The following is a 12,402-nucleotide window of genomic DNA, read 5'->3' as shown; positions in this document are numbered from 1 at the left end:
GTCTCAGTGGTGTGTAAGTGGTGTGAGCGGTGAGAGTTGCCAGTGAAGCGAGTGGGGCGCGTACTACTCGTCCAGGGACAGGAGCGTCAGGGACGCTACCGCTGACGGACGCAGCCTAAAACGTCTCGTTATTTAACCACCCAGTAGTTATCGTGGACTCGCGATCTCGCCGCGACGTGTGCTATTGAATCCATTGTAATTCTAAGGTCGAATTCTCGATCTCAAGCCACTGTTATCTTTATACCTTTATATATTGGCGCTTGCGCTTTTCGTTTCCCGATGCTCCCACACGACTCCTCCTGCTTTTTTTTTTTTAGGTTATGTTGCTCTGAATTGTCGACGTTGCCATACAGCCGGGACTTTCCAACGCGATTCAATCGTTCATTTTGTTCGTGCTCGTTGACCAGCTGTGCAATTATCACTTTTTTCTCTTCCAATTTTCTTTTCGTTTTCGTTTTATCTCCATTAGGATGAAATTAAGATACTGACATTTTCAAAAAATTTAAGCGACAAAAATGTCCAATGTATTTCGAAACTTTTCATAAAAAAACTACGAAACGGTGATTAGTCGTCTTACTTTTGGTTTAGTCCTAAAAAGAATTTACTTCGTAATGCAGTATATTTCGTCTTTTTTTCTTTTTTTTTTTTTTTTTTAAATTTATTTCTCATTTATCACATTTCTTGTGCCCAATGCGTTTAAGACACAAGGATAGTTCGGTTGTGAAATTATTTGTTGAAATGTCAAAATTGTTCAGAGACGATATTATTGGTGTACAAAAAAAAATTAAATTACCTCTGTATCCATAAATTTATGTATATGGCTGTTTTTTTGCTCTACAGTATATTTTCAGTTATTTTTTCTTTTATCATAAAATGATTGTCTATTCTAAATATCTAATATAATAAATATTTTAATAATTATTCCTCAGTCAAATGGCACAATATGAATTACCCGTAACACGGGCTGCGGTGTCCGAGTGGTTAAGGAGTTGGACTCGAAATCCAATGGGCTCTGCCCGCACAGGTTCGAATCCTGTCCGCAGCGTTTTTTTTTTCTTTTACAAATTGTCAATAGATAATGCTTGATTTTCATTAGAGATTAAAAAGGATTTTTATAATAAAATTAAATTTTTTAACTGTCTCCCGTTTAATTTTCTATATTTTTTAATTCTATTATTTTAAAATAATTATATTGAATCAATACTTACTTAACAATGCATAACATAACTAAACATAGATTGAATATTAATAATAAATTTATCGTTTCAATTCTTTGAATTTCAAATTGATGTTAATAATTTATGTTTGGAGAGAAATTTATTGTTTCGGAATGATGGAAATGTACATTAATTTGCCTTACTTTAAATATTATATATATATATATATATATATATATAGGTGTGTGTGCGCGCGTGCGTGTGTATAAAACATTAAATATTAATACAATCTCTGCTCTGTTTCTTGTAATGTAATTGCGATATTTTTTATATTTCAAATTAGTAGAGTAGCAAAATAGAAAAAAGCACAGTTTATTTAATGTTTTACTAAATATTATTATATTATATTAAACCGAATTTATTATAGAAGAAGAAACAAGTGTCCAATAAGAAGATATAAAATTTTTTGTAATTTTTTGATAAGATGTTGGATATAGATTTTAGTAAACTAAATTACAGTACAATAAAATGAAATAAATTATCTCCACAAAAGATAATTTGGTTGCTATGACATCTCTTTGTCTTTCGATGTAAGGAATAACTGTTAACGAGAGATAATTTATTTCTATAACTTTGATCACATTAGTTACTAGAAAATAAAAAAATGAAATATTTCACGATACTAATCCAACGTATAAGTCTTTAAACTGGCTTCAGCTATAAATAAATCGATATCGGAGTATTGCCATTTTTTTTCTTTAAAATGTATTACTAATAGCTTATATTATCAATACCTATGATCTATTAATAATTTCTTATCTTTGAAGATACCCTTACATTGTATGAATAAATGTTGATAATATTTATAGCAAATTGTCTGTTATAATTAATTACAGTTTCATAACCGTATTGCATTATCTGACCTAAAAATAATGCAATAAATTTTTATGAGATGATTCTTCATTATATAAAAAATTGTAGCCTCATGGGATTGCAAATGTTTCATGTAATAAGGTACTTTCAATAATTATATGTAATTTCGTTATTTTAACTACTACTTTATAAATTAAGTTAAACTTTATATGTTGATTATTTTGTGTGCACATATTAAATTAATGTCTTCCTTACTTTTCTAAAGTCTTTGACACGCGCGCGCGTGTGTGGGTCTATTGGATATTTCTTGAAATTTAATGAGCAGCTGAGTAAATCATACAATAAGCAAAATCAGAATCATATAATTTTACCGTTTCCTTGGCTATCTCTAAGTTAAAATTATTTGATACTTTGAAATAGCACTCAAACTCTTTAATATATGTTTTTGCCTGAAGCCATAAATATACTATAGAGTTACGATAATAACATTTACTTTTACATTCGACTTATTTAAATGTTTAATATGTATCTGGCAAAATTTTATTCCAAAAATACAATGCTATTTTTACGTTTATATATATGTGTATGTATGTATGTATGTATGTATTTATGTATGTATGTATGTATGTATGTATGAATGCATGTAGAGCTATTTATGTACATACGCACTTAAATGTAAATATATGTATATGTAGCTTTAATTATATAAAGTCAACGCATAGATGCCAACTTGTAAAAGAAAGATGCACCCGTAGCAAATATTACAATTAAGAGTATTAGTGAAGTGTAATTGTAAAAGTCATATGTGAATATAAAATCAAAGAAATGGTACATAAAATAAATATATAAATAAAATGAAATTCCTGTAAAATATTCTGCATTTTACCTTTATCGATTATGCACGATAATTAATGTTGGGCTACAAGTACCAATTTGTTTTTAATTATTTCAGTACATCGTAATTAAAAACTAATATTTCTAATATTTTCATAGTTGGATATTTATTTCTAAAAACAATTATCAGTATTTTTGTATTTGTTGAAAAAGATTATTTGTTTGTATTTTCTAAAATTATCAAAAAAATGTAAAAGAAGAGGTAGCAATTACATAATGAAACAATTGCAAGCAAATAATATATAGAAATGTAAAGAATATATAATATTTATAGACAGAATAAGAAAAGGCAAAAAGTGAAAATTTAATAATGAAAATAAATTGTTTGTATTTTTTTTTATCATTTTTATGAATACGATTTTTTATTTTTGCTGATTCCAAATTATGTTAATAAATTATATTTTATTTTTGCCAATAGAAGCAAATTTTCAAAAGTTTTTATTTTATTTCATTTTAATATTAAGATACACATTTGGTGCATTTAAAGGAGATAATAATAATAATGTTGAGAATTAGATGAAATTATGATCATTTATTATATGCAGAATTTTTATTGTCTTCATATAAAAACATTAATATAAGAGCAAATTTTCTAAATGATATAAAACAATATGTATGTGTATATAAGAATAGAGAGAGAGAGAGAGAGAGAGAGAGAGAGAGAAATCAGTGGAATTATACAAAAAAATTTTAAAAAAATTTTATCATCAAGTATGAAAATGTGGGTAAAAACATGTAATAATGTTGTATAAAATTAAAAGAGAATAAAGCGCTCAAGGATTAAAAGAATTTGTGGATTTTATTGAAATAAGAAAAATCAAAAACAAAATTTAACTTAATTGTTACAAATGTACTTTTTTTTTTTTTAATTTTTAAATTCATTTTAGTAAGAATATTTTTTGTATTATATATTCAATTTAACACGAATTGCAAATTATTTCAAAAGTTCAAAGGATAAATTGACAAAGATTTTTAATTATTGTTGCAAATTGAATATGAAAAAGTAATATTGTTAATATCAACAAAATATATAAATTTATTTATTCTAGCCAATGGAATATCTGAATTTATAATAACAATATAATATTACACAATAAATGAAGTAAAATTATGTACTTGAAAATTTGATAAAATTTTGCATTTATAATCAAATAATTTACACTTATCGTTAATATAAATAATTATAGATAATTACTGAAATTTATTTTACTATTATGTAAGTACATTAAGTTTTTATATGCATTTTTAATTAGACCGTCACACATGCATAAATACAGTCTGCTCGAACTGTAGGCATTACATATATGTATCGAGTGCAGAAGTGGGAAGTTAATAAATAATGTGTTTATGTGATTTTACATAATCTATAGGTTGTTTGATATTAGTATTAACATTAATAATAATTAGTTAACAATAATTATTAAGATTAACAATAACAATATTAACATTAATTAAAAAAAAAAAAAAAAAAAAACATTAACAATAATTAGTATTGACATTGAAATTAGTTATTTTTAATTTTAAACTAAATATAAATAAAGTAATGTTTTAATAACTTATTATAGGTATTATCTGTTAAAATACATATTAAAGTCGAAGCATAAAGTGGTTTATGAGGGTTATTTTATTAAAATTTCTTATTAGCATTATCGCTTTTTACTACAATGTATTCAAATATTTTTGGACAAGCTATAACAAAATGCAACAACTATATCATGTATGCATTAAGATAATAATTGTTTAAATAGTATCGATGTTAATTTTATTTTCAAAACGATTTCAATATTTTAAAATAATTTAATTAGTGTCAATTTTAATATTTAATTGTTACCACAATGAATACGATAAGGTATATATAAATATGTTAAATATAAGCAATATAATATAAGCAATTTAAATATTTTCATGCTAGTGGTAATGTAATTCCTGAAAACGTATATCATTATTACATTTAATTAATTCTACAAAAATATTGCATTATATATATATATATATATATATATAACTTATAATAATAATAATAATAATAATAATAATAATAATAAAATAACTCTTGTCTTTATATACGCATCGATTAATTTGTTTACTATGCTTTAATCATTTTTAACAAATAATATTAAATATATCAAATATTTATTATATGCTAAAATATATGAACGATTAAAAAAATTTATTTATATTTTTACAGAGCATATGCAACATTAGCAACAATATTTATATCTCTTAAGATAAATTGATCGACATTAATAAAATTCACATTATTACGAGATTTTTAAGAAATTAAGAATCTTACAAATTATTATTTTGAGATTAATAATATAACAGGAACGTTTAATAAGGTTGAAATTTAATTATTTTTTAATTCACTGAAATGTTTCAAATTCTTTTTAAATCTGATATTTTAATGCAAATAAACTAAAATGTATTTACTTTAAAACACATCACACTAGCAGTTAATAGGACATTTTCTTGATTTGATAATCATCATCTGACAAATTTTTAATAAATAAATGAATAAATCTAATTGTCCAATTATCTTTTCTATTAATGTATTTATTAATCAGTATATCGTACAGATATTGGAAATATTCATGTGTTCCAAGTAAATGAAATTTACTAATTAGCGTTAGTCTCATATTCAATGCTTTTTAAGTATTAGAAAATTAACTAAAGTAATTTTGAAAGTATCAGCGGATATAGAATATTAAGAAAAGAATAATAAAAGCCAGTTTAATAATGTACTTACTAATTAAATAAATATTCATCAAATATCTTTCAGTTTTCGATATTTTTTTTGTTTCTGCTTTGTTTTTTTTTTTTTTAACTTATTGTTGTCGTTGGCATATAATTTTATAATAATAATTCTGAAATAAAACAAAGCTTTCGAAACTTAATTCGACATTAATGAAAGTTTTTATTAATTTGTTTAAATTATATTTTATAGAATATTGGGTATTGGAGATTGGCGATTCCGAAGAATCAAACGTTATCGTTTCGTCGCTTGATTCCTTTCTCGATTCATCAATAGTCGCCGAGAAACCTTGAAAGGGCAATTTGGCACTTGGCGTTGTTTGACTCTACGTCCTAATAACGCATGTCGTTGTGGAAAAGTAGGGCAGCCTTCCTTAGGAACGAGTTGAATACTCTATCCTCTTTTTAATGATCCTTCGACTAGCTTTCAGTGCGTCCAACGTACCGCAATTTATCCTTTTGATCAAGATTGAAGCTCACCAAATGAGCTACGTGTTCTTTCCTTTCACCCTTTCTTTCTTCTTCCTCGACAACGGCAGACGACGTTTCCTCGCACGTACTTATGCATGTAAGTAGCCACAGGTATGCAAGTGGGGAAGAAAAAATAAACGCGCGTCGAGACTTTATGTTTTTGGTGCATATCATATTACGGCAAATACGTTGTTACTCGACTACACTTTTATATTTCATTTTAAATTTTAATATTTATTAACATAGAAATGTATTAAAATATAATAATATAAAAGGTTAAGTGGCTTTACAAATACCAATTAAATTTCAATTTTTAAAAGTTTCAAAATCTTTCTATACTATTATCTCTTTTTTTTCACATTCTTTCAATTAGTTCATTTATAATTTATAATTTTTTTAATATTCTATTAAAATATCAATATTTAATTAATAGTAACATTAAAATTATTCGTAACATTAATATTCGTTTATGTTTATGACCTTTGACATTTAGATAAATAATTTAATATCTATAAAAGTTGTTTAGTAGAATGATTTAGTAAATTCCTGAAAATGTCGATCTTAAACTTTCTCGTCGAAAGTGTGTCGATAAATTTAAATGATATGAAGTGACGATAAAGAGAATCCATGATTTCGTGATTGGTTTTATTTGACTAATTTTATTTGGAATATAAAACAGCAGGCTTCTTCTTCTTTCTCAACGTTCCACAGTTTCCATTTGACGTCAAACGGTCTCTGCAAAATAATCATTAATTATCTATGAAAATTTAGTAAATATGTAATTATCTAATGAATAAAGTTATAAATTGTTATTCATTGCAAATCTCGATGTAAATAATAAGTTTCGTATATTTTATATTCTACATAATTTTCTGCAAACAATTACATTATTATCTTATTTTTAATAAAAAAAAAAAAAAAAAAAAAAAAAAAAAAAAAATGAATACCTTAAGTTTACAGATATAGTCATAACTTGGATGTAAACTTTACAAAAATGCTTTAAATAAACTAAAGTTGTTACACATTTCTATTCATTTATATTCATATGATTATTCATAGATTTTTTAATATTAATAATATATCTATAAGGAATTTTTAATTTTTATATTATTTATAAATTTATCTTCAATGCATTCATATGAATTTTATATATTAATTTTTGTTTTAATATTTAGTTAAAGAAACTATTATAATAATTTATTTAATTAAAGAACCATTTTATACGCATGCTTTCCTATCAATACATATAATTTATTAAAAATATACTGTTAATATCATAATATTATAAATTTTAATAAAAACCATTTTCAATAATTCCAGCATAAAATAAGGCTAATTATTAGCATACGAATTTTTAAAGGAAAATTTTACTTACAAAACAAATTACTAGGTAAGAAAAAATTGATTTATTGAATTGAAGAAATTATTTGTTTAAATTTGCACGTACACTTACACATTATAACATTTGTTAAAATTTTCAAATTATTTTTTAATTTCTAAATAAATCTTGAAGATGTGTGATAAGATATATAATTTTATAATCAAGGAAAAAGATCTATCATTTAAATTCATTCAATTAAAATTCATTGAACTTATAGTATTGTTAACAAATATAATCATTTTTAAATATTTGATAAAAATAATTTCTTTGCTCATGTAACGAAATTAACTCTTCTAAAATTAAAAGAGTACACAATAAATAAACAATCGTGGAACGTGACATAATAATTAAATTGAGATAGTCGAGGGAAACTGGAATATAAACAAGGTAGGAATGGAAAGTAGAAAATAGAAAAGAAAATGCCAAATTTCTTGATTATATTTTCATCGCTTTTCCATGTCCTTCGTAATCAAATTTTTTAAAAATTCTGAAACTATTAATAATTATTAATTAAATTTAATCAATTTTCACTATTAATATAATCTAGTCTATCCATAAGTTGGATGTTTCGTAGATTTATTTGTATTTTATTTAGTTTTGTATATTTACAAACTTGTACGTTTGAATGAGAAATCTTACTTTCGAATACTATTTCAATGTTTATTATTTTATTAATTCATTTCATATATATAAAAAACTTTTTAAAAATTTAAAACTTATACAAATCGAGCTCGTTTAAATTGATTTATTATGAATTTAAAGTATCATAAAAACAGAATTTTAATGTAATATTAATTTGTATATTTTGTTATTTCAGAAAAATATGAATAAATGAATTATGAAAATTAAGTAAAAAGTAATTTATCTTATATAATATTTTATTACATTCTATTATTACTTATTCTAATATTACTTTACATATTTATCGATAAAATAATTATTGAATTATCAATTGTAATTAATAAGTCGTATCCAGGATATAATACATATTTATAAAAATAAAATAAATTTAGGGAGTAAAGGAATTGATCTTTATGGAAAAAAATTATTTATTTTAGCTACTACAATTAGCATGTTTTGAATGGGTTATTCGATTTACTTTCATGCTGCAAATATTTCCTATTGTATGAAACATTTGAGGAATAATAAAATTTTTAATAACTATTATCTATGTTTTATACTACAATTTTCAAAGGTTTGATGAAAAAATTTGGTTTACGAACGAAACAAAATTATACTTTCGAAAATATAAATTTAATTAAAGTTACTTACGACAGGATATTTCTTCGAAATAGGCAAATTAATTGTGTAAGTATTTTTAGCATCTTTGTTTATCGGGCAAGCAGTTCCATCTTTACATGCGTCGGTTTTCATACCCATTAAAGGCAAATCAACGAGCTGATTAGCCCAATAAGCACGTGATTCCAGTTTTGATGATGTGAATTCTGAAGTAAATATATTTATATAATATTTAAATAAATGTTATACAGAAGTACATAGATTGCTCATATTTATTATATTATTTTTAAATAACATTATTTATACGTTAATTTACATATTCAATTGGAAAATAAGCGTGGCAGTGATAGTAAAATTTTATAAACTTATTTTTGATGTCGAAAATCTTTATAGTTTTCTTTTTATACTTATATCAAATGATTTTAAATTAATTAAGCGAAATTTTGCTCATATTAACGAAGAAATCAATAATTAAATTAGCGTTCAATAATAGAACTTAGATTATAAATTAAAATCAAAACTTGCAAAATATCGTACGATAAAATTAACTAACTGAGAATGATAATTATAAATAAAAAACGATGTTCTACGGATAAATTGTTTTAAATTATAATTGAATGATCATTGTTTATATTGAAAATAACAAATTAATTATTTTTAATGATAACGATAAATATAATATAAAAATATGTAAGTGTATGCATGATGCCTATAAACATATTTGTTTGTACATATGAAGTCTAGCGTATAGATATTTCATTTCTCAAACGATAATATTGTGTATCACTTTGTGTATTCAAGGTTACTACTAAGATTATTCTATTACATTACTTTATTGTTATAAAAGGTGACTTTAGCTTAAATCAATGTGCTGCTGCATTTCTAATAAAATCGTATTTGATATTTTTACCATTAGCCGACTATTTTATAATTTTATTCTTGTTCAACATGTATAAGATTAATATAAATTTTTGTTTTATTTTATATAAAAAAAATAATAAATCTGTGCCAGTCGTTTTATTTATAAGTATTCCTTCTCACTGCTAATAATGCGTCGTAGAAAGGTGCATGTTAAAATTCACTCAAATTTAAACTGTTAATAAAAACGACACGCGCAATTAAATTCTTTAAAAAAATATTTATATTTTTATATAAATTTAATTAATATCTTACCTACTCTATCTATTTTATAGGATTTTAAAAATTGTCATTTAATTCGAAACTTCTGTCCGATAGTTCCAAATATTCGTGGATTTTAGTAATGATCGGGCCAAGAGTACGCCAAGATATTCAGTATCATTTGTATTAATTAAACTATAACGAATTGAGCAAACTACTTCTAAATTATTTTATTATTAAATTTTATTGAATTAAATATTCTATCATACATTTATGGTTTAGCATTATTCATTTATTATTCTGGATTATTAGAACGAATATTTGTCTACCATTTATGTCATATGTATCTTTACTTTTTACACTTCTGTCCTTTTTGAAATATATATATATATATATATATATATATATATATATATATATATATAATTAAGAATAATCATACTTTGATTTATATATTGTTTTAAAACTAAAACTACTTTTAAAACTTTTTAAAATTAAAATATATATATAATTAAGAGCGATATCTTCCAGTTTCCATTTCGAAAAAACGTAATTCAATAGCCTATACTTATTTGTTTTTAGATGCTCGTTTTTATTTAAATAATTCTCTATAGTTTATTTGTATAGCATATAGTTTATTTGCAGGTATCTCTATATAAATAGTACATTCATTTACGTTTCGTCATATGAGATTTTTTTGTTATTCATTGGTCAACTATGCATTCATCAATTTATAAATTACGATAGATTATTTTTCAAGCAACTAATCTAATTAAAATTTTGTCTACAAGCCCGCTTAATTCATTAATAGTGAGCAGAATTTAGCGGTTAAAAAATATCTTGTGAGAAGTCACTCACTTATGAAAGCAACCTCGTTTCTATATCGAGTAATCAGAGTAAATTGTCAAATCATGATTTTTAATAGGCATACACCAGTGAAGATTATTTGAAATTTTAAATTAGTCAGTAAATGGAATGGAAAGAAATTAAATTACAAAATAAAATATGACAAATAAATACGTAAGGTTATTGTTACTTTAACAAATATTTCTTGACTTTGCAGTTGTTAACAATTATATTACCAAGTAACAATTAAACTAAATTTATAAATGCCTAATGAGCATGAAATTTGTAATCGAATAAAGACGTAACAAATAGAAAGTTGTATGTTCAATTGTATATGCCACTGCTATCTAAGTATTTTTAACAATATTGAAAAATATTCATACCAATACTAATTTCAAAGATATTTGTAATAATATTCTCTTTGTTAAAGCTATTTTTTAAATTCATGATCTATTCAGAGAGTATATCTAAAACAATTATTAAGTTATACTTATGACAAATAAGACTTATTCATGGTAATTATAGAAAAACATATAGTAAACGTAATGTGTTATACGAATAACGTGGTAAAATTTAATTAATTTACTCATCGTATTGGCAATATAATGTGTTAAAAAGAAATTGAATTTGATAAGTAGAATATCTAAATCTTCGCTAATGAAAAATAATTTATTCTATCAATTTTTATAAATCTCATATAGTTATGAGATTTAATGGAACAATTTCGATCGTCGAATGTTCATAAAAATTTTATTAATGACAGGATAACTTACTGGGAGTAAAATCAAAGCTTATTTTTGCATCTTCTCCTTTCTTCAGATTGCAAGCTTTGCCTTGTGCTGCTTCTTTACAAGGGTTGACACGTACTTCATTAATTTCGCAGAATGATGGTGTATTAGCTATATGTATCATATGAGATTATTATTATTAACCAAAGTATTTAAAACAATATAAGCATAGTAATTTCATAATAGATTAATTTTACATGAATATTGTTGGAAGTAATTTAAATGTATGATTGTAAATATCAAATATTTTTTGTATTACAAGTATAAATAGAATGTTTTGACATTTACAATTTATCCAATATTTTGTAGAGAACTCTAAGAAGTAATATTAAATCCAATTCGATATAACCAATTGTACGTCAGGATAATAATAATTTTTTAACCAATATTATATGAAAGACTATTAAAAAATTTTTTAATTAAATTATATTAATATATTGGTATTCTTAATAATTGTTCCATGACGAAAGAAACAATAATGAAAGTAAATGTAGTAAATTTGAATATTAAATTATTATTATCATTGATAATTAATTGAAATATTAATTTTCTTTTCTAAATGGTAGATTAATTAATTTGAAATTATTAAATTTGTAAATACGAATTACTTTTAGTTACAAATTTTATATTCTTCTACATTCTACATTCACTTATACAATAGTAAGTATTTGAAATAGTTATAATCATTTTTTACTTTATAAATTTAATAATGTCGAAGCATTAAAAAATACACGCAAATATCAGTTACAGAATAATAATCATAATTATGTAATAAATAAATATAAGATAAGAATAATGTTTGAAAATCAATGAATATTAAAGATTAAAAATTAACGATGCATTATTACAAATAGGATAAAATGAAAAGTGTAATAATGCGTAT

At 23.4% G+C, this 12,402-nt stretch overlaps 1 protein-coding gene and 1 non-coding gene across 2 annotated transcripts in view; one reads left to right on the top strand and one right to left on the bottom strand.

Moving 5' to 3' along the window:
* Window positions 1-963: 963 nt before the first annotated feature.
* TRNAS-CGA (transfer RNA serine (anticodon CGA)) lies at window positions 964-1,045 on the top strand. The gene has a single exon. It is a non-coding gene; the product is annotated as a tRNA-Ser (tRNA).
* A 5,731-nt stretch (window positions 1,046-6,776) lies between these two features.
* The window catches only part of LOC105368269 (MD-2-related lipid-recognition protein), a 6,148-nt gene continuing 522 nt past the window's right edge, over window positions 6,777-12,402 (bottom strand). Inside the window, exons 2-4 of the mRNA XM_011507249.1 lie at window positions 11,505-11,630; window positions 8,800-8,972; window positions 6,777-6,881 (exon numbers count right to left, since the gene is read on the bottom strand). Of these exons, the coding sequence (XP_011505551.1) occupies window positions 6,792-6,881; window positions 8,800-8,972; window positions 11,505-11,630 (389 nt within the window). The 3' untranslated portion in view covers window positions 6,777-6,791. The remainder of the gene's footprint in view (window positions 6,882-8,799; window positions 8,973-11,504; window positions 11,631-12,402) is intronic.

Source organism: Ceratosolen solmsi, unplaced genomic scaffold (assembly GCF_000503995.2).
Source record: "Ceratosolen solmsi marchali unplaced genomic scaffold, CerSol_1.0 scaffold6, whole genome shotgun sequence".
In the NCBI taxonomy this organism is placed as follows: Eukaryota; Metazoa; Arthropoda; class Insecta; order Hymenoptera; family Agaonidae; genus Ceratosolen; species Ceratosolen solmsi.
This window is presented reverse-complemented; position numbering and strand designations above follow the sequence as displayed.